Below are 25,739 nucleotides of genomic sequence, written 5' to 3' on the forward strand. Positions count from 1 at the left end.
ATTTTTTGGTCAGTTCCTGCTACAACCCTTGAACCTGTCACTCTTAGAACAGAGGCCCCGGGAACAACATTAGGTAATGATACATTGCGTTTTCAACAAGCCTTATCCTGCTTATTGTTGGACTCAGAGTTTCATCTTGCTCCATGTGACAGTAGTTTTATTTTTTATCTATATTTATCTACATTCTTCTTAAAATTATTGAAAACTCTTAAATTATCAGTTGTTTTTAATAGAATTAGCCCTAGGTGAGCCTGCTTTAAGATATTTGCTGGGTGACCTGCTTGAAATTGTGTCATTTTGTGTTTTGTTCAAGCGGTGCTTATGGTAAAAACTGGTTTGCAAACACATCACAGATCTGTTTCTTGTCTAGACAGACAAAGCCATCAACAATGACTCTCACAGGGCCAAGAGGATCCATTCTTTGCACATCTACATTTCTACCCTTTCTCTATTTGCGTAGTATTTTGTTTTTTGTTTCTATTTAGGTAGTAATGTGTTCTTTTTTAATAGTTACATAGAACACATACCAGAGATTGAAAGATTAAATTATAAACCTCACATTTAGTTTGACTGTCCTTCATTATCTATTAAAATTGAGCAACAGCCCTTAACCTTTTTGTTGCCCAACCACACTGCTCTAGGAGAGTTTGATTATAATTACTAATCTTTATTTCCTATATTAAAATTGATTTTTGTCTTCAAAAAGTCTTCTATGATAAAAGAAGATACAAAAGGAATTTATGTATGTGACAAAAATTCAAGCTAAAAAGGTAAATATCTAATGATATCTAATATCTGATGAGATGTAGAAAATCTAGAGTCATGTTTTTGCTTCCCATAGGTTCCAGAACCCTGGGTAATGTTGTTATGTAATAACCCAAGAATTTCTTCCTTCAGCTTCTAAAACATCACAACAGACAATTCATCCACATCCCAGACCAAAAACCACACCAAGTACTGAAGCTCCTGAGTCCAAACCAGGTAAAAGTTTTGCTGGCTTAGAGTTCCAACAACCTAACCCAACAGGGTGACGAGTATTCTCAGTTGTTGGGAGTAACCGGTGTGCCCCCAGAGAGTAAAGACACAGCTCGTGTTGATTTGCAGTTCCTACTGCAGAGTTAATGAGAAGCGCATAGTAGGGGGAGATTTGTTGGGCAGCCGAATGCCTCACACTCCTTCTGTAAAAATCTCTGTTGCTGTACACTTTGTTAACTTCCACTTATCTTTGGAAAGGAAAGCTTCTCTAGAAAAATTAGGCATATTCAGTTCAAACTGATACACACTAAGTGCTTTCAGTAGCCTCCAAAGGTGCTGTTGTATCAGTTGTGGAAGATGTGTTTTCATCCTAAAACCTGCAAGACAGTTAAGAACAAAAAGCCTTTCCTTGGTAAATAAAATAGAAGTTGGCAATATACACATCTATGAAAATATAAGATTGATATTTGGGTGCTATCAACAAGATTTGCTAGGTACATAAATCTTCAGGGCAGGGAAAGATAAATTTACAAAGAATGAAGCCTTAGTTATTTGACTAAGTATGAACATAATGCTAGATTTCTGATTTATATTCACTTAAAACTTTGATATAGCTCCATTTACTCTGGAATCTAGTATTACTACTAGGTTACTGCTTAAAGTCTAGAGAGCTTATTGTTTTAGTGATTTTAAAAAAATGTGAGACTTGAAACTTCTAATCCAATTCTGAGAATATAAAGAAATACTATGATACTGTTGTTAAAAAAAAAATGGAAATTAATATGTGAAGCAATATTACAAAGTACAGATTTTGTTCCAGTTTCACAGAATTTTATGCTAGTGTCTAATATTTGTTTTCATACCTTATTCAGCTTTCCACATTGTATTTAGTTGCATTGAGCAGCTTCAACTGCATGCAACAAATTCTGATAAATTCTCTTTTCATTTTTATTCTGTTAAAAATGTTTTCTACTTTTCCTTGTTATGACTTCTTAGATACAGCCATCATTTTAAAGTGGACATTTAATTTCCAAATATTTGGAGTTTTTAAACTATGTTTGATATAAATTTCTCATTTTGATATTAATTTCTTATTTAAATGCATTCTTCTCTGCAAAAAAATAAAAAGTGATGATACTTGTTGCCTTGAGCTTAACAATCATATATTCATATATATATGTATATACATTAGCAATCATTATATGTATATATTATGAAAGAAAGAAAGTGAAGTCACTCAGTCGTGTCCGACTCTTTGTGGCCCCATGGACTGTAGCCCACCAGGCTCCTCCATCCATGGGATTTTCCAGGCAAGAGTAACTGGAGTGGGGTGCCATTTCCTTCTCCAAGGGATATTCCCAACCCAGGGATCGAAACCGGGTCTCCTGCATAATACGTATATATTATAAATAATTTTAAATATGTATGTAGTCAATGTTATAAAGTTTTTCATGTCAGTTTCTACCATTTATATTATCCATGTTATATTTGTTTATATATACTATATATTATCTATAAATATTTGTTTTCTTACTGTTCTTTTTATTATGAAAATAGCAAACATAGGGAAAAAATGCATGAATCATATACATTTACTAATGATTATAAAAGTTATATGTACAATTTAATAAATAATTATATAAAAAAAAAGAGGCAACCTTTGAAAAGAGGTAACTTAAGAAAGCATTCATTAGAGAGGAAAAAAGAGAACAGCAGAAAGGAGGGTCAAAGACAAGAAAGTAAAAAAGTACATGATGGGAAAATTCAGATGTCTATAATGACCAAGTGTATATTGTAAATGAGAAAAAAGGACTAAAAATGAGACAGTATAGAGGAGCAGAGACGTGGGCAAACAAGAAAATTCCCTCCTCATCCACACAGTTCATCTGTGACTTAGGTTTGCTAATTATTGCCATGCAGACTATTTCTAGACCTTCCAATTTTTTTAGGGTGTTTCCAAAGTTTTAGTTTCTTCAGTAAAATATCCCAATTTTCAAACACCAAATAGGTCAAGCAAAGCACTTTACTCATCAGATTTAGACTGTGCGCTGTTGATGTATAACTATCTCATTCTTGTTACAGATGAAATTTAGGGACTTGTGATTGTGGAAAACAGCGATTACACCATGAGTTGAAGGTTGAAATCTGATTGTGGGGAACTTCATATTAAAAGCCTTCACTATTTTCCTCTGCAGTTTACAGAGAGGTTAATGAAAGATTTATGTGGATTGAAAAATTATATAAAAATTTATTTTAGTTATTCTAAAATTTACCCTGGTTTTGAAAGTTTCCAAGCAGTCACTGTTTCTTCTCTATTGGGAAAAGAAAGTTTTCTCAGTATTGCTGATTTTGTAGGAGAATATTACAGTTCAGGGGCATTGACAATGAAAGCTGGAATGTGCCCAGAATAAATAAAGTGGAGCCTTGAAATCATCGTGGGACATAGATGAGTAGAAAAATGGAAAAGAATAAAATCAGAAAGGGTGGATATAAGTAGAGACCAATCAAAGGAGAAAGTCTAACTGTAATATAATACAAAGGATATCTGATTTCAAGGTGTTACTCAACGCTTTTCTAGATCCTGCTTGGTCTACGTCAGACTCCCAAGGTGCAGATCTTTAGGCACCTGATGAAGCCATTGAGATTTGATCAAGTATTTATCAAAGTTCCTCTTTGTTCATGAAGACATGTTCTTTCTTTGCTTAATATGGAGAGATACCCAATCTCATTCATCATGCTGAAGCCTCAGTCTCTTTCCAAAGATAGGTCCTTACCAATACCCAAACATCCTACTTTGGCTTATTAATTTAGAATCAGATAATAAAAGGAGTACTAAGAGAATAGGTACCTGACTTAGGTATGGCCAATTTTTAGAAAACCAATTATTTACCCTTCTAGTTTGAGTTTTTAAAACTTGCAATGTTACACTAGTAATATCCTTTTTGCAGTCAATGTTTTAAGTTTTCTTTTATTTAAAACAATCATTTGTTTTATTTTTAATACTTTTGGTCAGTTCCTACTGCAGACTTTGAACCTGTTACATTCAGAACTGATGCTTGGGTAACAACAAAAGGTAATAACACGTGATCCTCAGTAAGTGCTTTTGCTTCTCATTGTCAGACCCATTCCATCAACATCACAGCTACAGGTTCTTTTGCTTCATAAAGCTATATCATCATCCTCTATTATCACTCCATGATATTCTTCATCCTGAAAGTTCAGAAGACTCTGACTCTTAAAACAAGTTATCCCTTGTTTCTAAGAGAGCTTATGCATGAAGCTAACTCAGATCAATTGTTATACATGTAACCATCTGAAATTATTCTTGCCGTTGCATATGTTTTTAACCAATGTTTTGTTTAAGTTGAGTTTAAAAAGCAATTCTTGTAACCCTAACAAAAGTTAGAAAAGGGGGTTATTTGTGGATCTAAAGTTCTTTTTTTTCTTTTTTTTTTAGCTGTCTATATGATATTTGTTCTTTAATGAAAAGTTGATGACATGGTCTTATTTTAGTAAACCATCGAAGAGTTTGTACCATCACCACCACCATAATATTTTAGCAATGGCTCTTGTCCTTTTTAACTCAAAAAAGAGTTCTTTGAATGATTCTTCTTTTTAAATGAATAACTTACTTTCATATATGACTTATTCCCAGTAAACTTCCACATGTAAAAAAAATATACTATTATAATAAGGGTGAAAGCTTCAAATTAAAAAGTTTAAAAGACGCACTTCCTAAAATATGAGGAAATCTAGTAAGTTGTAGGAAATCTGAAGACCTGTGTTCTGCTACCCATAGCTGCTGAACCAAGAACTCTGAAGTAACTGAAGGTTTTCTTTCTTCAGCTCCTAAAACATCAAAACGGACCCGTCGTCCGCGTCCCAAACTTAAAACTACAACAACTCCTGAGGCACCTCAAACCAAACCGGGTAAATGTGGGTTTCTCATTAAAGGACTGAGTCCTTGCAGCTCTGGAGAGTCTGGGGTTGATCCAGGAGTGGGAGTGGTAGCCCATGTGAGCCCTGTGTGGGTAAAGGCAGGAAGTGACCTGCCGCTGCTTCCCGCTGTTGAGTTAGCGAAGGAAAATGTGATGAGGGGGTGGGAGGGACTCTGCGATAGCTGAATTCTCTGGGCCTTCTGCATAAGGATCTACTCTTTTATGTACTGTGTACTTTATTTGCGTTTTCTCATTCCACTCCACTCTGCACTTAAAGACAAAATGTCTTAAACCAATCATTTTTATTTCAAGAAACACACATGAAGTAACTTACCTGTCCCCACAGCCCATCAACAGCTGTGAGGATATCAGAGAAGGCAGCGACTTCTTACTTCTCAGTCTGGAGTAGAGTCAAATTCAGAACCCGCCTCAGTGTGAAACATTAAAAGGTTGAACCTAGGCAGTATGTCTCTGCAAACAGAGTTCTTTTATGCAGGGGTTCTAAACATCTCTCAGCTGAAAGGGAGAAAAGTCTGTGAAGGACAGAAGTAAGAAGTCTTAAAATCATGGAGACTGAGGCAAAAAGAAAGGTGAAGAGACCAACCCACGAGCACAGACTTCTGAGTGAAGGGGGGTTCTGCTGCTCAGCAGTAATGAAGAGTGCTGTGTTTGGAAGGGTCCATAAGAGCAGTTGAAGAAAGTCCTTGAAAGTATGACTCAGAAGTTTGGATCTGACCCAAAAGTATCAGCAGCCTCTCCTGCAATGGTCTCTTCCCCCTATACAGGGTACAACATTTTTATGATTAGAACAGAGCATGTTAAGTGCTCTGCTGGACCCCACACACTATTCGTTCTTATATCCTGATTTATTGAGTGCTTTTGCCTCAAACAAGGTCTCAGCCTACTTCCAAATAGCTGTTCTCAACAAGATCTGTATGCTTCACTTGGCTTAATTCTTTTCCATGTCTATAAACACAAAATCTACTTATTGTATACATGCTTATATAGACACGCTATTTTCTTCCAATTTTATTGAGAGAAAATTGACATGCAGCATTGTATAAGTTTAAGGCATACAGCATAATGATTCGACTTGCGTGCTTCGTGAGATGATTCCCACAGCAGCTTTAGTTGTTTAGTTTAATCCATCACCTCATATAGATAGATGAAAGCATAGAAAAATATTTTTTCCTGGTGATGAGAACTTAGACATGTTGTTTTTCTTAAAGCTTCCACAGAAAAGTCAACACTTGTCAGAACAGTTACATAAGTACATATTTGGTAAAATGTTTAGATAATTTTCCTAGATCAGTGTTCTACAATGATTGGAATTAGGTACTTAGATACCTAGGAGAAACTCATGTTGGCTTTATGAAGATATTTACCAGATTGTGTATGCTATGACTATCTCATAAAAGAATATCTACCTGGCTTTAGCTGGTAGATAAATCATTATCTACATTATCTACAAATCATTAAATAACAAGTATGTGATTTCAAAAAAATTTTCAAATTGTTTTGTACCTTCTGAAGCAATATTATACTGGTAAGATTTAATTTGCTGACTTTTCACAAGTGTTTGTTTCATTGTTTTTGACTAGTTCCTACTACAGATCTTGAACCTGGTACTCTTAGAACTGAAGCTCCAGAAATCGTGGGTAATGAGCATGTGTGTCCTTCAAATGGCACTCTTCCTGTTCATTGTCATACCATTATAGCCATACCATGATAGTATAAGATACAGGTTCTCCTGTATCTTAAAGCCATTTCTAACCCCTCTATTGTCCTTCTATTACAATCTTTTTCTTGTAATTATGCTAAGCTCTATGTCATCTGTTGACTCCAAGAGAACTGTGTATATACTAATTGCTGTGTATCTACTCAACGTTGTCATGTGATCATGTACATTTGTTTGAACAGTGTTGACTATTAAGCTTTCTTTCAGACGTGAATTCCCATTTATCACTTATTCTTCTCACTTGCTTTTTCCTCATCAATTGTAGAAATGCCATGTTTTTTATTGCGTTACTTTTTATTGAATTAGGATCTGTGTGATTGTACTGGTGAATCTGTTGTTTCAAGGAATAATGCTTTTAGATAATGGTCAAATTTTTGAACGTGCCTAAATCTTAAAAGTTTGAATGATGGGCTTTTATGACAGAATAGGCTGATTCTTTCTCCTTCTTTAACAGGATTTAAGAGTTTCTTGTCTTTTACTGAGTAAAGAACCACTTTGAAATTTTGATGAGCATGCCCCATTTTTTACGTTGATCCTTATACTTTTGAACATGTGAATTCATTATTATACCCATGATTATTGAAATAGTGAACAAAATATTAGACATTTATATGTTAACTTGTGTAGAAGTGCAAATAGACTGATAAATGCTATTTCCAGTAGTTAGAAAAGTCTAACATGTTTATATTCATAAATGTGTAAAAAGCTCATCTAGCAAAGTCTTCCATACTAGTAAGGGTCAGATAACCAAACATCAAAACTTCTTTTTGACCACAGTGATATTGAACAGAGTGCATAACCTGACTTATGAGGTTAATGGATATTGGCCATAATTTGGTCAGATCTGCAAAGAACAAGTATGTGTCTCTTTTCTCTCTGTCCTGAAGCTTAAAAAGTAGCTTCTGAATTTAGTCTTCAAGTACATTTTTGAAATCTCTTTGGTTTATTTTATTGTTTTTGGTTAGTTCTTCCTACAGTCATTGAACCTGTCACTCGTACAACCAAGGCTCCAGAAACAACATTAGGTAATGATACCCTGTGTTCCACAACATTTTTTTCCTGCCCATTATCAACGCATTATCAACATCATCCTCATCGTCATCACATTATCACTAGCTTCTTAAGACTATCTTGTCATCCTCTGCCGTTCTGCAACATGTTTATTCTTCTCAATAAGAGTATTGATGACTCTAAAAGAAGTTTTCTGTTGTTTTAAAAGATATGCATGGGATTAGGCCAGGGTATTTTTCTGCTTTGTAATCTTAATTGAATTTGTATCATGTACTACTTTTGTCTAAATGGGGCTCATTTTTAAAGCTGAGCTTCAAATGCAGTCAGGAATGTCTATCTTCTCTAGACGAACTAAAACATAACGATGTGTAGTTCCATGGCTTGGGGGAATATTTAAATATCTTACTGTGAACTATCTGTGGTTTGATGATAGTCCTTACCTTTTTTAAAGTTAGAGATTTATAAGACTCCTCTTCTTGACTTAATTTTATGTGTAAGTTTCACCTCAAGACTCTTTGTGATAAAATAATGAACAAAATAGGCAAAAATATTTGGATCTTAAAAATATATGCCTTAAATTTCAATGAAACATATTTTAGAAAATCTAGAACCTTATTCCCAATACCACCTTCACTAGAATAATAATAATCCAATAATAATCCAATATTTCTTCCTTCAGCTTATAAAACAACACGAGTTCGTCGTCCACGTCCCAGACCTAAAACCACATCAAGCCCTGAAGCACCTCAGACCAAATTGGGTAAATGTGTTGTTGTTCCATGGTTTGAGGGGTAAACCCTAGCAGTCTGTCCATGTGGGGCCCCAAAGCAGTGCCTTTGATGGAAAGGAACAGACTTCATGTTCCCTAAGAGTTGAGGCATTGAAGTATGGTTAGCAATTGCTTCTTGGATGAAGTTCTTGGTCACTTTTATTTGTAGCAATACTCACATAGTTATTCATGATACACCTACAGTTAAACACACATGATCTATTATAGTATATAACCATAGGTTTTTTCCCAACTTCTAAGAAATGCAACAAATTCCTTTCACATATTTTTAACATATATTGCCTAAACAGATTTTCCAATGCAAGCTTCCATATTAGAATCAGAAAATCAAACACCTAAGCCAGTCTCATGTTGACTATACTAAGATTCATAGCAGAGTTCAAAGGTTGTACCTACTTTCTGCGAGGAATTGCTCCTAGCCTCAGAGACTATTTGCTTTCTCTGAATTTATAAAAGTTAAAAAAATGTTGTCATTTGAAATTAATGTTTTGAAGGAAAAATGAAGACTTTCTATGTGTGTGTTTAAACTTTCTTATGTTCCTCTTGTTGCTTTTGGTTCATTTCTGCTACAGGCTTTGAACCTGTTATTCATAGCTCTGAAGCTTCAGAAGCAACATTAGGTAATGACTTTTGTGACCTCATTAAAAACCCAGCCCATCACTATCATGGCCAGAGTTGCTCCTGCTTCCTTTGACGGCTGCTGTAATTCTGTTTCATGTTTCATCTTATAAGTAGTCAGGATTCTTAATTCAAGGGCTACCTGTTATTTGTAACAGATGTCCCTGGATCCAGGTGAGGAAATCTATCTGCCATGAAATCCCCTTTAGCATTTCATTATGTGATTCACTGAAGAGTCTGAAGCCCAAATTGTTCCCCTTCTATTTGGTATGTAGATCTATAAAATGGTGATAATTAAGTACCATGAAATTTCTCTGAGCCAGTCTCTAAGATTTTTTTTGTGATATTCTCATTATTCTCTTCCTATTTCAAGGAATGATTTCCCTATTAAATTACTTTTAAAAGATTGCTTCTTGGAAGAGACAGTTCTAGTGAATGTAATTCACAGGCTTACCCATCATTAATGAACTTGACTATTCCTTATTCTCCACCACAGTTTAATATTGATTCTTAATCATTAAGTAGGAATCTCTCTGAGTATCTAATTATATATAGTAATATCTATATCTTTAACAAATTTTGTTATTTATCTCTGAAAGCAACAAATTGGACAGTAAAGTAAAATTTTCAAACTTAGGCAGTAAAACCAAGAAAATCTAATATTTTAGAAAACATTTGTCCTCAGTGATAAGCAACAAATTGGACAGTAAAGTAAAATTTTCAAACTTAGGCAGTAAAGCCAAGAAAATCTAATATTTTAGAAAACATTTGTCCACATTCGATGTTGATGGTTTTTAGACCTACAAATGCAATAGCAACTCAACATTTTCTTCCTTTAGTTTCAGAACATGGGCTGGGGGGAACATCCTTCTTACAAACTTTAAACTTCTCAAAGCTCCACAGTTGAAACCAAGAAAATCTATGGATTTTAGTTCAAGAAGTCCTTCCAGCCCAATGCAGTTGGGTCCCAAGAGTGACAGTGATATGGCTTGCTAACTTACTTTTCCCACCTCTGTGCCGTCTAAGAGAGAAAGTAGCATTTCTACAATTGCACATGGACCAGAATGCTCATGCTTGGAGGAGATCTATATGGTAGCCAAATGCATAAGAATTGTCTCTAACAAAAGATGCATCTTATTCAATTCTCTTAGCATTCTGTTTCGTTAATTCCTTTTAAAAATAGCATTGCTTCTTTGTCTTAGGGAAACAACCATTTCCTTGCCCCCTGTGGTCCCAGCACCATGTTAGTAGTTGAGCAGAGCTGGGTGTGGAACAGAGATAGAGATAAAAATGTAAGGGCATGTTTTACCTGTTAAAGTACAATATAATTGCGAAGAATTGAGCCTTGGATTTTTCTTAGATGAAAGATAATTTGCTTATAAAAAAGTATAAGCTTGTTTGATTAAAAATATAGAAAGAAAACATTTAAGGTAGTCAAGGTTCTCTGTGGTCTTACAGGGCATAGTTGAGATTTGAAATAACTAGGACTTAAATTGGTGGTTGGAATGGTGAGAACAAGAAAATAAAACATTTTGACATATATTGATGGCTCCTGAGGGGGTGGTCAAACTGGAACATAGAACAAAATACTCCTAGATGACACTGAATATTTTGTTGATAATATTGTCTTGAAATCAGCTGTAAGAAATTCTTAGAAAGCCCTTGTGGAAATATAGATTCAGATACAATAGTCTTTAAGACCCTTACTTTTCCAAATAGGCTGTTGCTTTTTCTAGAAGGATAATTAACATCAGGGATCAGTAAATCCGTGATTTTTTTTTTTCTGTGAACAGTTAGATAGTGAATATTTTAGGCTTTGGAGGCCATTCAGTCTCTATTATATCTTCTCAATTCTGTTGTTGTAGCTTGAAGCCACTGAAGTTTTGTTGAAACACAGCCACACATACAAACTAAGATGATTCAAGGCATATTTGTATATCACTTACATCTTGGCCTTGAGTCCTTTTAGTTTGTACGTGTGGCTGTGTTTCAACAAAACTTTATTTGAATTCATACCATTTTTTACATGTCATAGATTATCATCTTCTTTTAATTTTTTTCAATCATTTAAAAATGTAAAACTCACTTAGTTCACAGGTCAGGAAGAGGGTTGGCTTGGGGGGGCATAATTTGCTAATCTCTGGTTTAAATAATGCAAACTCTGCATGCCTGTTCATAACACTGTGATTCTGGAGGTCTTTGTATTGCTACCTTTGTCTAAATTCTATGACATAAATTATCCATAATTAGTTTGACAACTTAGACCCTCTTCTTTCAGCTCCCACTGAACTGCAAACTCTTATTTTGAAGCCAGTGACATCAGCAAGCCTAGAAATGACACAAAGTCAGCCTGGTAAATAGATTATTTAATCTGTCTGGATACACCATTGTACTTCAGGGAACACACCCCGAGTATTGTATTTCCACACATTGAAAAATGCAAAAGAATACGCATTTAACAACCCTATATATGGTACCTGCTCTTTCTATGATTGCAAATAAGTGTAAATTAGTAATACATTATTTTCATATTAATTGTTATTCAACTGTATAGAAATACTTACCTTCATTTCATTGGGTTTACTCTATAACAGAATAATCACATATCTGATTAAGTAGTCAACAAAACCACTTAGAAGAACTGATTCTATTCTTTACCTTTATTTTTCACTAAGTTACAAACTTGTGATTCTCTTTAGTAGTAAGCTAAATTTGTGTTCTGCTGTGTGAAAAGAATGCTCATTCAGTTGTGACCCTTAAGAAAAAAGAAAGTTCTCACTTCAGTGAAGATAACAAAATTTCACCTTACCTAGTATGAACCTAAACATTATTGCCCTTCAAAATTAAAAACAAATTTTTAAGATTATGCTTATTAATGCTGTTGCAACCCTCTGACATTTATATTGAAACACCAGATCTTTATTTTTTCCTAACGGGATTATAATTTCTTTTCATCCCCTTTGTATATCTCTTAATTAGCTAAATGGCATTTTGATGCTTATGTTGATGGAATAAGGTATGGTTGTTAATGATAACCTACAGCACTTATAGAATTATGAATTCAGTTATTAGGGTTAATAGTACTATTGTTAGTACTAGTAGTATTAATAGGACTTTAGTGTTAATGTACTGTTGTTATTATAATAACTGCTTACATTGACTAAAGTACAAGTCACGTGTCTAAATACTTTGTGTGAATTGATTCAATGCTTGCAACAAGTCATCCTTGATAAATTGTACCATTTTGTGTTTTTTGCTAGTTTCTGAAGTCCTGGAGTTGCTTACATTTAGCACTGAGTCATCAAAGGAAGCTATAGGTAATAATGTTCCCCAATGGGAAGTCAGGTATATGTGCTTCTCCATCACATTGCGGAAGTCATCTTGGGATGTCCTCACGCTTCGTAGCATTTCATGGCTTCTCACATCTTGCCTGTGCTCATCCAGTGAATCTTGACAGTTAAACACTGTGCAAGTGCACGCTATGTTGCCTTGCAAGTTTCACAATCTCCTCACCTAGTTCCCTCTGACTCTGAATGCAAAAGTTCATTTTTTAATATTCTGAGCACTCTTTTAATGCAAATGTGCACATCCTATTTTTCATGTTCATTTTGGGATTCATCCTCTTGCTTTCAAAGAACTCACTCTATGTCTTTTTCTCACTGGAATCCTTAGACAAAAATATGTAAGGAGATGAAGTTATCTGCTTTGCTCCAGGTGGAAATTGCTGTAGATCATGCTAGTTCGTGTGTGCGTTGGTGTGTGTGTTCCACACTGCACACTGCCTTCGTTTCCGCCCTCTTAAATTGTAGTCATCTTCATATTCTCCCTAAATGTTATTTATTCTCACAAATCTATCTAGGATAGATTATCTAATTAGGATAATTAACCTCTGTTTTCAAATTAAACAGTGTTCCATGACAGTGGGTGCTATGGGCTGCCCACTGCTAACCCACCATTTGGTTTCTTCTCTAGCACCAACTGAAATAGTAATTATGTCTATTCCACCCCCAAAGCACCACTCAGGCCAGAGGAGCCAGAGACAGAAGGTGGTAAAGGTTTTCATGCTTTGATTCTTTTATTCAAAATATTTTAATCAGTATCTATTACTTTTCATAGAAAATGAAAGTCCAAGCTGGGGTGCTTGTTCTACAGTTCACTAGCTTTGAAGAGCCATAGCTTCTAAAATCCTTGAATTCCTAAAATGAAAATGATAATTGACTCTGAATACAGAAATAAATTTCAGTTTCTCTGTGGTGTCTGTGTATTGAGGCATAATAACACTTGACAGTTAATGACAGTTAAAACATAAATCTTGGTTGGAGGTTTAGGATTATAGAATACGACCTCCCTCTTAGATGGCTTTTTTCTTATCCTAACCTGTTGTCCTATCTGTAAAAATGTGATGCAGATTCCCAAGAGACTGTGGTTGATATTCAAGGAAGAAATACTTGACTGCAGTTTAACATCTTACAGTTTTTAAAATTGTTCTCCTTTGTTTTGATACAGTTGTGGAATCTATTACACGTGTGTCTGAACCACCTGAGACCACCCTAGGTAATGATGCACCCCGGCAGCTTTTGTCCTCACTGTCACCATCACCAGAAAACCCAGGTTCTCCTTCATTGTGAATCCATGCTGCAACATCATTCTTCCTCATCACAGTCAAATTTTCTTTCTAGATGCTTCTCTTCATAATCATTGTCCAAAAAAGCGTCTTCTCTCATTGAGCTTTGTATCTAGATCTTGGCCTCTCGCTATTTCAGTCACCGAAACTGTCAAATCTAAAGCATCTTTTTCCTAAGGTTGAACATTCTGCCAGTTTTGGTATTATGTTGAATATTTCAGATAATGTATTTTTGTATGATGAGCCACTTATACCTTCTGCCCTAGCAACACACTTCATTAGCAGTCATTTATTTCATCACATTGATTTACTTGTTTGATTTTTTCCTTTGTTAAACAAAATTCAGTGGTGCTGAATGGCTTATGCTTTAACAGTTTTTATTACTTTGTTTTATGGTTATTCTTGAACATATCTTTCTAGCATCATTGGGGGAGGTACTAGTGTGGAGTGATGATTTAAAAAGTAAGGATATTGCTTACCTTGAAAGTATTTGATAACCTGGCATCTCTAAGCAGTTTTTAAACTAAATACATTATTAAGAAGTAAGAGTAGTATTTACTGCAATTTTCTTTTTTTCTGTAAAATCTACTTGTTACCATCCTTTCTGTACTAGAGGTGCATGAAGCACTGATAGTAACCCTGAGTACGTTCATTCAGTTGCTGTAGAAACATCACCTCTGCCTCCCCAAACTGTAACTCTGCCCAACCCAGATGAGCCTCAGACCACACTGGGTAAATGTATTGTTGTGTATTTCATGTAGAAGGTGAATGTTCACAGAACTTAAAGAACAGGAGGATGATAGTTGGGCACTATGGCTATCTGCTGGAAGCCTAATTGCTGCCCCCAGTCTTTGATGGGCGATCCTACCTTTCTGATGCCCCATTCCTCTTTCTATCCATAACCTGTAACCAGTCCCATAGTGGTGTTGTGAGTATCATTTAGGATTAACTGAAACACGCCTCTCAGCTATTCCACAGGTCTTTCATATAGAAAATAGAAATATTTCTGGAGAAGAACATTTATATTCTATCCCAGTTTTAAATACTTTATCACGTTATACTTTCTTCTGCTCCTTCCTGTGGCAGCTTGGCCACTTCACTGGATACAAATAAGAGAAACTGAAATCACACCAGTTGGTTGGCAAGTCATAAGGGTTTCCTTGGTAGAATTTGAGATGTAGGAAAACAAAGCATCAATGCAGACAGCTAAATGTACTTCTTCTTACAAGGAAAAAAGTCTTTCAGTGTCTACAGGCTCCCTCAGAACAGCAGTTTATCATATATAAGCTCAAACTTGTATTTTGATGGCCATGAATCTATTTTATATGGCTCTATTTCCAAAGGAGATATGGATATTAATTTTATTCCTTGTCCTCAGAATACCCCATTAAACTTTGACTATTAAACTCTACAGTTTAATTTTACCAAAATTCCACACTGACTGTATTAACTGGATCTGTGTCTATTATCGCTAACGTATTCAAGTTTTTTTAATAGCTGTGGTTATTAATATGATTGAAATATTTAATTGCAGATACTACCAGTGATACCAATCTCATTCTGAATTATTTTTTGTAGAATTGCTTCATAACACACCTTTACCTACAGATGGTCTCTTATACCCCAAGGATGCAAATAACCCATCAGTATGAACCTCAGCAAGCAAAGCAATTCAGAGTCACAATATCATAAGACTAAGAAAACTGTACAAGTATAGCATTGTAGGGTTGGAAGGGTTCTGAAAAACCCTTTACCTTTGATGAAGAATCCGAGGTTGTAGACCAAGTGATCAGCAAAGTGAGTTCTTAATCTCTGGCTCCTAAGCCAGTATAATCTCCAACATATCTTGTCCCTCTTTCTACAGGTGAGAAGATTCCCCTGAAACCATTGCACGCTTTGTATATTTAAATTATCAGGAAGAAGTCTCTACAGACTCAACTTCTTTTATCTAATAACTCTTACTTTCAGCAAGCTTTTCTTAAGGATCTGAAACTCCATGACCTTGGAAACCATCTGTTTTTCTTGTTTCTCTTTATCTCAGATACACTTCATCCAACCAAACAGGTGTTTCCACAAGCTGTGACCTTGCATTTGATCATTATTTTCCTCCAGCAGGATAAACTTTTAATTTTTTTTAGTGAAGAAACTGACTTTTACACTGAATGTCCTAGAACTCTTTTGAGAATTGCCCAGCAAAAGGATAACTTCCTTCAATAATACATCCTTTCAATTTCTGTTCAATTTTTCTTCCCCAATATGACCAATAAAAATTATGTTTTGTTTAACAAGATTAATTTTTTTCCATAACTTTCTTATTAAGACATATTCACCTTCTAGGTATATGTGGAATGTAACGTGCTTTTTATTTAGAAGAAATTGTTTCTTTTTGTACTTAAAATATTATACTGGGATACTCTGATACTGCAATGTGAACTTATAATAAGGATGAATTATTTTATTGTGAAATTTATTTTTAGCCTATTTAATAGGTATTTGAAGAAGATAATCCCCAAATTTCAACAGTTTCATTTGCCAGCTGAGTATCTTAGATATTAGCTAATGTACCTTCTTGTTTTCTATTATAATAAGAAAATTATCTTCTTATATTCTATTGCTCTTTGCCAGCTTTAATTATGTTAATTGCTGTATATTTACATCTTCAGTCACTCAACAAACGTCTTTGAGATCCTAGAAGGTTAGGTACTGTTATTCTTGAGAAGCTCAAGAGCTCCGAACCTGTATCCTTTCTTTTAGCTTCCAAGCAGATACCACGAACTCCTCCCAAACCAAAAACATCTCCACATCCAAGAATCCCACAAACACAATCAGGTAAATGTTTATTTTATATTCTGGCCTGAAAAGTTTGATGTTTGCGGAGTTACTCTGTTGAATTATATAGCAAGTTAGGTTTTTAACCCTTATATAATAAGTCTTCCTTTGAAAGCTAATAAATATTTATATTTAGACTTTATCAAAAAATATAGTATTAAAGTGGTTTATTCCAAAAAGCTTCCCTACTCATGTTATTTGAGAAGGGGATAGAGAAATATGGAATTTCTTAAAAAAAATAGCCTGCCTACTCCCTTTGCTTCTCCTAGTTTGAGAAACCCTTCCATGGTCCTTGAATGTCCTTCACCCACCAGTCCCCTAATTATGTTTTGGCCTTTCAGTCAATTTTATTTAACATTAGGTCATGAAGATTTTTAATATGTATCTTCTTCTATAAAATATTTACATAATATGGCTTTGGTTGTTTTGCTATGAGTTTTGGAAAGGAGCTAAACAGGAGTCATCGTAAACTATTTTTTTTTTTAATAGTATGGAAGTTCTCACTTGAGTGATTAACCCTGACTTCTCAACCAAGATCTTGCTCGTTTCCTGTGATGGCCTTGGCAGATCTACGTTTCAGGCTACCATACACCTCACATACCTCAAAGAAAGCTCGTATTTCCCTCCTTTTGGTTTCTCATTTATATCAGTTGCAGATTCTCAGCATTTTGCATCAATTTTTATTCTCCTCATCCAGCCCCTGGACTCCGTCAGTTTTCCCGACATTTCCACTCTCAGCACACAGCCAGTCATGCCTGGTCTCCGCCACTAGTCCTCCTGTCCCCCCCCTCCTCATTTAAAACTGCCTCACCCTTGATCCTTAGGTGGCTGATTAACTAGTTCATTTCATCAGTTAGCCACTCAACGAACACTTATTGCATGCTGACTGCGTGCCAAGCAATGTGCTACACACTGGGAACGTGAAACGAAATTTCGGCCTTCTGTGGTCAAGGTACTTACAGCCTAGGCCAATCATCTATATTTAAATTTGTCTATACATGGCCCATTTCCAAAGAGTATATGAAGAGCACCTGCCCAGGGTCCTGGAAAGGAACCCTAGCGATCACCAATGATCTGGGGAAAGGAAACTATTAGCAGCATCAAAATTATGCTTGACCCAGGTAATAGCTCTGAATTACCACCCCGGAGTCTTTAGCACACCTCAGTGTCCCTACTGAAGGGGAAAAAAAGAACTGTTCGATTTGGGAATGATCCTGAATATTAACATTATTAACATTATTAGAGATATTAACATAGAGAGATATATTAGATATTAGAGAGACATTAGAGAGATTAGAGATATCTCTAACATTATTAGAGATATTAACATAGATATTAGAGATATTAACATAGAGAGATGTTAACATTTTCCATTATATTTTTGAGAGAAATTTTGCCCATTATTTTTTCTTTAAAGAAAAACTCCTTAAAAGAAACTCCTGGGAGCCACATCTAGCTAATGATTTTCAATCTGCTTTAATGTATTTTAAAATGTGTTTTTATGTAATTACTAAAAATTTGCTTAAAAATAATATGGGTGTCATACATAAGTATATGAAGGTATCAAGGCAACAATCATCTGAAAGAATAAAAAATTTAAAAATAACAGGAAATAAATTTGAAATATTAATATATAAGCAATGCTGGGGTAATTAATTGGAATTAGTGAATAAGTAAAAATAAATAGAAAAAGAATTTTAAAAGCAAGTATGTTAAATTTGTGGATAGGAAACTAAAGTCTAATTTTAAGAAATCAACAGATAAAGTCATGAAAGGAAGTTCTCAACCTTTTATGTGAATATATAGAATAGAATAAATGTAGTAGGAAAAGGAGAAATGGAAAGAGATAAGAAAGCATAAAACAATGAATGCTGGAAAGTAAGAGAAGAGATGAAAAATAAGATGTGTGGGAAGTTAAAACATTGAGGCTGTAAAGCCCTGGTTAGCAACATTATAAAAAGTAAAGGAGATAAGAACTAAGAAGGAAGGCACTCATTATTTTATCTTTTTGAGCTGTGCTCTGTACTTACAAAAATCGATGTAGTAAGTCAGGACCTTTCTCTAGTTTCCAATTATGACACTCTAAGTTTCAACCTTGTTTGATTTTGATTTAGACCTTTAGCTAACCTTTCTTGACAAGATAAGCAACTTCAGAATGGATAGATGCATACACTCAGTAGTTCCATTCAAGCTCTGAAACCCTGGAGTGGCCGCAGACTGTAAGAGAGCATCCTGATTCTGTCCCAACCGAGCAAACTCCAGTCCATCAGCATCTCCCCTGGAAAGTAGCTGCCATCCAAATACTTCCAACTTTGTCAGGGTGGCCTAATAGAAGGGGACGGTTCGGAAAATTGTTCATTCTACATATTCCTCTTAAAAGTGGGTGAAATTAGGATCTCTCTTACCCAGGAGAATATGAGCTTTACTTAATAGATCCCAGCAATACCCTAGGTTTTTATAATCTTTCAAGGATGTTTCATGTGTATATATGTGTATCACTCAATAGTTGAACGACAAATGTTTAAACTCTCATAGTACTTTCCCCCTTACATCTGGCTAGCTGTTGCAAAAGGCTATTTGAATGAGAGAATGTTCTGTTCATATATGCAACACCAAATGCAAATTATTATTGTTGGGCTATAAGGCCATCATCCAACATAGCATGTACAACCTAAAGAGCAATGCAGTTGTTTATCTATCATGATTTTCAGAATGAAATTCTGTAACTGGGCATGCTGCCTTATTTATATTTAAATTATGCTGATAGATTAGATAGCAAAATTTAAGTTTACTATATTTGGCATTTGGAGACATAGTGGGATCAAAAACTTGGAAGAAATCATCAAGAATATTTTATCGTTAAATATAGGTTTGATTTTTAGATTCCTGTGTTCATAAGTAATAGTGAACAATCCTGTTATTAATAATTTTATATCTAGAAATCTTATAACCATCAAAATTGCTCCTAATTTTTGAGGGGGCAAGCAATGCGAAAAGCAAAATATACTCAAATCTTTCAATGTCAAATTTGTAAAGTTTCTCCAAAAGTGGAAAGAAATGTTTATAGGAGTATAGCTTTCACATCATTTTGACATTCACACTTAATTCTCACAGTCACCCTTTGAGTTAGGACAGGTTTATTACGTCCACCTAAAAAATGAGCAAGTTAAAAATGCGACCTGAAGAGCTGGGATATAGGAAACCCAAGAGCTGGGATCTAGCGATCATGTCTGGACCTAGAGGTTCAGTTCAAGTCTTGGCTGGTGCTTAATGACCATATGACCCCAGGCAATAGTCTCCAGCCTGGCTTCAAAGTGAAGCTGATCATTCCTTCCTCTCAGCATTATGGTGAGAATCAAAGGGCATAATCTTTATGGAAGCATTTTTGTAGTTGTAAAATGAACTATATAAATAAAGTAGGCCTTTCTTCCCCCGCTCCCCCAGGACTAAAACAAAACAAAACAAAAATCTATTACATTAGCACCTTGTTACTCCAAAGGAACAGCTGTGGAAAGACAGTTTGAGTTTGTCAACATGTCATTTAAAGGTTTATTTACAGCCTAAGATTTGCGGGAGGCACAGAACGTGAGCCCAGCTATTCCGTTCTGTTGCCCATTCTCTCTCTGCTGTTGCTGACCTGACTTTAAGTTGCTTTCATACATGCTTTTTGGGGTCCCACTTTGACTTTACAGAGCTCATTCTTCACAGAAAGGCATGAAGATGGGTTTAAGAAGTCAAGCAAACATCCAGAGAATAAGTACTCTCAGATTAATTTAATTGCTATCTCTTCTGAAAGGTTTCCAAAATTTCTTCATCCTACCCTTATGCTTATTCAAATTTTGCTGTTTCTCAGATTTCATTTTTCTTAAAGTATCTGAAATTCTAACTGATTTACTTTTAGAGCTTAAGGTTTATTTTTCCATATAACTCCTATTTCAATCCTTTTTTTAAAAGCAATAATCAGGTTTATGCTTTGTCAGATCTTATGTGCTAGGCATGACTGGGAGATGCTGAAACCAAATGACTCATGGTCCAAGCTCTCTCTTTCAGCTCCAAAGGTATTCCAGCCTGTTACTCTGAAGCCAAAGACATCACCAAGTCCAGAAGTGTCCTATACGCCACCTGGTAAATGCTTTATTTCATATTTAAGTCAAATGCATTCTACTGTCACATTTCTGCTGCAATGAAGCATGAGGAAGGATGGATATGAAGTTCATATTTCATTTATGTTCAGATACCATGTTGTGCCGTGCATGATATAATCATTTCAAAGTGTTCATAAGTTACATATGTGCTCCATTATTTATGTAAACATTGATATAATCCAAAGGCAGAGAATTATGCTAAGGGCAGAAGACTTCTCTTTTTTTCTGACTTATAAAAAATAACCTTCTAGAATTAAGGGTAGAATGCTTCTTTCTTTTCTGACTTCTAAAATATAACCTACTAATGTTAACTATGCGATGCTCACATTTCACCAAAATAAGATAAAGAATTGGGATTTTTCCACAAAAATGATAAAATGATGTTTTTCAAATGGAGAAAATGATGTTTAGCCATTTTCTTGGGTTCAGAAATTTTACACTATTCAGCATTGAGGACTTTTTTTTTCTTTGTTTAAGAGTTTTTTTTTGTCTGTTTTTAATTCTACTTTCCCAGTTCATGGAGCAGTTGCTTAAGAAATTTGTTTCACACACACTCTAAATGATTTCTTTAGCTACAGATCTATTTATTGCCTATCATTTGAGAAGACTTTTTGCCTGTTTAGGGGGGAATTGCATTTGTGGGAGAAGTCAAGGTGGGGACTGCAAGGACCCAGACATTTCTCTAGATCCCCAAGTGATCATAAGAAGCCACTGTTAGCTTCACTAAGTAGTTCATTCTTGGTTCACTAATAAGCCAAGCCAAATTTTTAGCCTGATTATCTGAGCAATACTACAGGTTTTGCCCCCTTTAAAAAAAAAATTCAATTATTATAAATTCTTAGGTGGTCCTAGAAGCTTATAGAACATTTCTAGAACCAAAGCTTTCTGAGCCGTAGATTGGACTGATGGCATTTTGGAAGCAAGTGAATTCACTTGCTTTCTTGGTTTCCTGGTTATGTAAGTGGGGAATGTTTCTGCTGCTGTGGGATGGTTAGGTGGTTGCAAGTAGTGATAGTCCACAAAGAGCCTTTTTGCCCTGAAGTCCAGAATGTAAATTTGTAAAACTTGTAAAATTGCTAAAAGCAAAAGTCATATTATAAACACCAATAAGAAAAAAGCTTATCTTCCCACTGGCAAAAGGTCAACTCCTTGTTTTCAACTGTGGAAAAAAAATGTTAACGGAGATTGAGTCATTAGAGATAGCAACAGTATATGTGAGTGATTTTATTACTTTTCCTCTTTATTAGAAAAAGTAGTACTATTGGTTCTGACATGACATAATCTCATTAAAGTAATATATCTAATAGTTAAACTTTTCTTCTTTTTAAATAATATTTACCTTACTTCCATCAATACCTTATTTTTCACAGACACTCTGACTTGTAAGTTTGAGCTTGGAATAGCGGCACAAACGCTCCCCATGGAGCCTTCCTTAGGCTTATTTTATTGACTCTCCAGTTCCAGGAGTCTCCAAACCTGAGTGTGACTTGTGTCTCTAAACCTGGTGTTGGTCCTGCCACTGTGCCCCTCAGGGGTTCCCCTGTTAGTCCATGGCTGTGATGCCACAGGAGGAAACATAAGGCAATCATTACTACTTTTCAGTTTTCTCCCAAGTGTTTAAAAGGCTGGATTCAAACAGTTTGGGGGTTTTATCTAGTCTCAGGTTTGCTTCCTAATGAGCCCATGACTTTGTTTACTGGCTCCTCAGAAAACAGGGTAAGTTACATGTAAACGTAATGTGTGCTGGTGTATCCTAGAGAAACAGTTCAGTTCAGTTGCTCAGTCGTGTCCGACTCTTTGCGACCCCATGAACCGCAGCACGCCAGGCCTCCCTGTCCGTCACCAACTCCCAGAGTCCACCCAAACCCAAGTCCATTGAGTTGGTGATGCCATCCAACCATCTCATCCTCTGTCATCCCCTTCTTCTCCTGCCCTCAATCTTTCCCAGCATCAGGGTCTTTTCAAATGAGTCAGCTCTTCGTATCAGGTGGCCAAAGTATTGGAGTTTCAGCTTCAACATCAGTCCTTCCAATGAATACCCAGGACTGATCTCCTTTGGGAAGGACTGGTTGGATCTCCTTGCAGTCCAAGAGAGACAGATGCTCTGTAAAAATGTAAAATGTAGTACTGAAATCGAGGCATAGTTATGTTTTAACATGATGTTTGTCTCAATTTATTCTAAGTGATGTCAGAAGTGACAAATTGAATTTTTAGACTTGTATCAAATAAGTCAGTCTTGGATTCTCTGTACAGCTCTTCTATTCCGTAGGTGCCTAAGCATAACACAGCTTTCATCCAGCTAGCCCTTTAGGGAATATCCAGTCACTCAGTCAAATTAACTACAGTATTTAATGAGGAATCTAGACACATTGAGTCCACACAGCATGTCCAGAGCCAGAACAGTACTGGCTTTTCTTTTAATCTGTCTTGGAGAAACGCTTTCAAATTCAGGGCAGAGGACTCACTCTGATGCCTGGTTCAGCGGAGCTGTGCCTTCTTTATAGATTTGTTTCTGTACCAAGGGCTGTCTTGGCTATGTGGCAACTTCTGTCACCGCAGAAATATTTGGATAGACTTCAGTCATTGGAAGCAAGCCGGGGGGGGGGGGGAAATATCTAGATTTCAGCAAGCTATCCAACCCTGCAAATGCTCTTGGCAGACTCTACTTTGCAGCATTTTTTCAGTTAGGAAAGAAGGGGTGAAAGCTAAAATGTCTTTTGGAGATGGAATTGCTAGAATGTGGACAATAACTGAATGTGTCATGGAGAGAAGGAGGACACTGTGATTTCCAGCTTAGGCAGGTGGTGGTGGTTTAGTCACTAAGTCATGTCTGACTCTTGGCAACCCTGTGGAATGTAGACTGCCAGGCTCGTCTGTCCATGGGGATTCTCCTGGCAAGACTGCTAGAGTGGGTTGCCATTTCCTTCTCCAGAGGATCTTCCCCACCCAGGAATCAAACCTGGGTCTCCTGTATCGCAGATGGATTCTTAACCAACTGAGCTACCACGAAAGCTAGCTTATGCAGGTGGTAGATGCTAATACCATTAACTAAGGCAGGGAACACAGAGGGAGGAATAAGGTGCTGGGTTTGGAGGGCCAGTTGGATTGGTGGTTGAAATGGATTTTTGGTTTTCTAAACAGAAGTCGATATTTAGGATGAAGATTTGGGAGCCATGTGTCTATGTGTCTACTATGTATAGAAGGTTCTTAAATTTTGAGGGTATAATATCATCAAGGAGAAGGTAGAGACTGAGAAAATAAGAGATCAGAGATCAAAGTCTTAGAGGACATGGTTACGTTTAAATAGTGGATAGAGGAAGCAAGAGCCAGCAGAAGTTTCTGTCAAACGACCAGAGAGTACCAGGAAAGAGGAACTCAGGAGGCCAGGCAGGGAAGGATGGCCATGAGCAACAGTGAGGAGGAGGAGGTCAGAAGGACCACTGGACTTGACAGTGGAGGTCTAGAAGTTTGCACCTGAAACCTGTGGGCCGGTGCTTCAGAATTCAGCAATTTTCAGACTTTGGAAAGGTGAAACAGCACAGATACCATAGGTTACAAGCATATTCATAAGTCTGCAGTGAGAAGTATGAGCAGTCACACTAGCTAGGATAAATAAAAACCGTAAATTGACTTAGATCAGTTCTAGTCAGGTGTTGCTGTCAAAGAGGCTAAGCAAGAAAATAAAAAATAAAAGCTTTTTGGTCTTTAGAACATTGTGACATTCAGAACTATGGATGAGGCCTCATGGATCCATGGGTGCAGGAGATCCGTGAAAGGAAAGGCCATCTGCAGTGGATGGAGAAGATGCAGTTAGGAAACCAGGAGCAGAGGCAGAGTTCTTAGTTGAGAGGAAGGAGAGTGAGAAAGGGATTGTTTGAAGGGAAAGCTATGTCAAGGAACTGGTTATTGATTTTCGGATGTTGGAAGACTTGAATTGTTTTATGGGTGGAGAGGGAGGAGTTCATAGATAAATGAAAAGATGGACTAATGGAGAAAAACAGAAGATAATAGGAATGATAGAAAGCGAAAAGTCCCAGAGGAGACCCGAGGGAAGGTGACCCAGGAGCATAAGTGAAGCCTGGAAAGTGGTCTCTGGGAGGCAGGAAACCTGCCACCTCTCAGACTGCGCCTCCAGGTACAAGGTTAGAGCAAAGGAAGTGGGAGTCTGGACATGAAGGAGATATGTGGTCTATGGGTATCACTTATCTATGAGAATATCCTTGTAGGCTGTTGCAAGAACCTTACTGAAGATTCCTTGGTGCACCATCTCCATCAGAGAGCAGCGCCTGCATTCTCCCATCTACTCTGGCAGAACACTCTTGCATGTCCATTCACCTTTGTCCATATCAGACACATCCACTCACAGTTGTTTTCTGGTAGTTGAATTTTTCTTTGAAGAGATGCCCTTTATTCAGAAAGGTAGTTAATACATATAACTGGTAAGTTAATTTGTTTGTTAATATAAATGATCAATTGGCTAAAACAAATGGGTCTAAAATATAATATTGGTAAATATTTTAATAAGGAAATCAAAACTGCCTTCTCAGTTAAATTGTCATGAAGTACACTTGTAAGTTTCCCCCAGCATGGAAGATTTAGGTTTTTAGAGTCATGCTCTTATTCAATTTAATATAAAGCAGAACGCCACATAGGGAAAAAAAAAAAACAGCAACAACAACGTTGCATTTCTTGGAGCTGCGGTTGACCAAATAAGAGAGTGATTCCCATCCCTTTCCTGTGAATATTTCTGGTTCTTTCCTTTCCACTGATTTCACCTGCTTTAGAACGCCTGGTAGGGCAGTTATTAAATCATCACCTCATGGTTAAAAAGCGCCAGTGGCAGCAGCAGGAATCTACATTATGCTTGTCTGAATTCCTCAGGAAACTAAAGCAGGCAGCAGGTAATGTGTTTACAATATGGTGGATTTATTGGTAGCACATTTCTTCCCAGCTTTTCCCTTCCTTAATCCCACCCCCTCTCTGAGCAGTCTAGCACTGGAGCCAATTAGGATGTTTATAAACCACAGGCTGCTTTGTATGGCCATGACCTTCTCAGAGCCACATCAGAGTG

The 25,739-nt window shown here is 36.3% G+C and overlaps 1 protein-coding gene across 1 annotated transcript in view; it reads left to right on the forward strand.

Moving 5' to 3' along the window:
- ABI3BP (ABI family member 3 binding protein) overlaps positions 1 to 25,739 on the forward strand; it is a 265,954-nt gene that overhangs the window by 169,297 nt on the left and 70,918 nt on the right. The window contains exons 35-47 of the mRNA XM_065913797.1: positions 14 to 73; positions 898 to 981; positions 3,989 to 4,048; positions 4,822 to 4,905; positions 6,515 to 6,571; positions 7,617 to 7,676; positions 8,342 to 8,422; positions 9,025 to 9,072; positions 11,349 to 11,423; positions 12,331 to 12,387; positions 13,577 to 13,624; positions 16,449 to 16,523; positions 20,574 to 20,648. Coding sequence (XP_065769869.1) covers positions 14 to 73; positions 898 to 981; positions 3,989 to 4,048; positions 4,822 to 4,905; positions 6,515 to 6,571; positions 7,617 to 7,676; positions 8,342 to 8,422; positions 9,025 to 9,072; positions 11,349 to 11,423; positions 12,331 to 12,387; positions 13,577 to 13,624; positions 16,449 to 16,523; positions 20,574 to 20,648 — 864 coding nt within the window. The remainder of the gene's footprint in view (positions 1 to 13; positions 74 to 897; positions 982 to 3,988; positions 4,049 to 4,821; positions 4,906 to 6,514; positions 6,572 to 7,616; positions 7,677 to 8,341; positions 8,423 to 9,024; positions 9,073 to 11,348; positions 11,424 to 12,330; positions 12,388 to 13,576; positions 13,625 to 16,448; positions 16,524 to 20,573; positions 20,649 to 25,739) is intronic.

Source organism: Muntiacus reevesi, chromosome 21, assembly GCF_963930625.1.
Source record: "Muntiacus reevesi chromosome 21, mMunRee1.1, whole genome shotgun sequence".
Classification (NCBI taxonomy): Eukaryota; Metazoa; Chordata; class Mammalia; order Artiodactyla; family Cervidae; genus Muntiacus; species Muntiacus reevesi.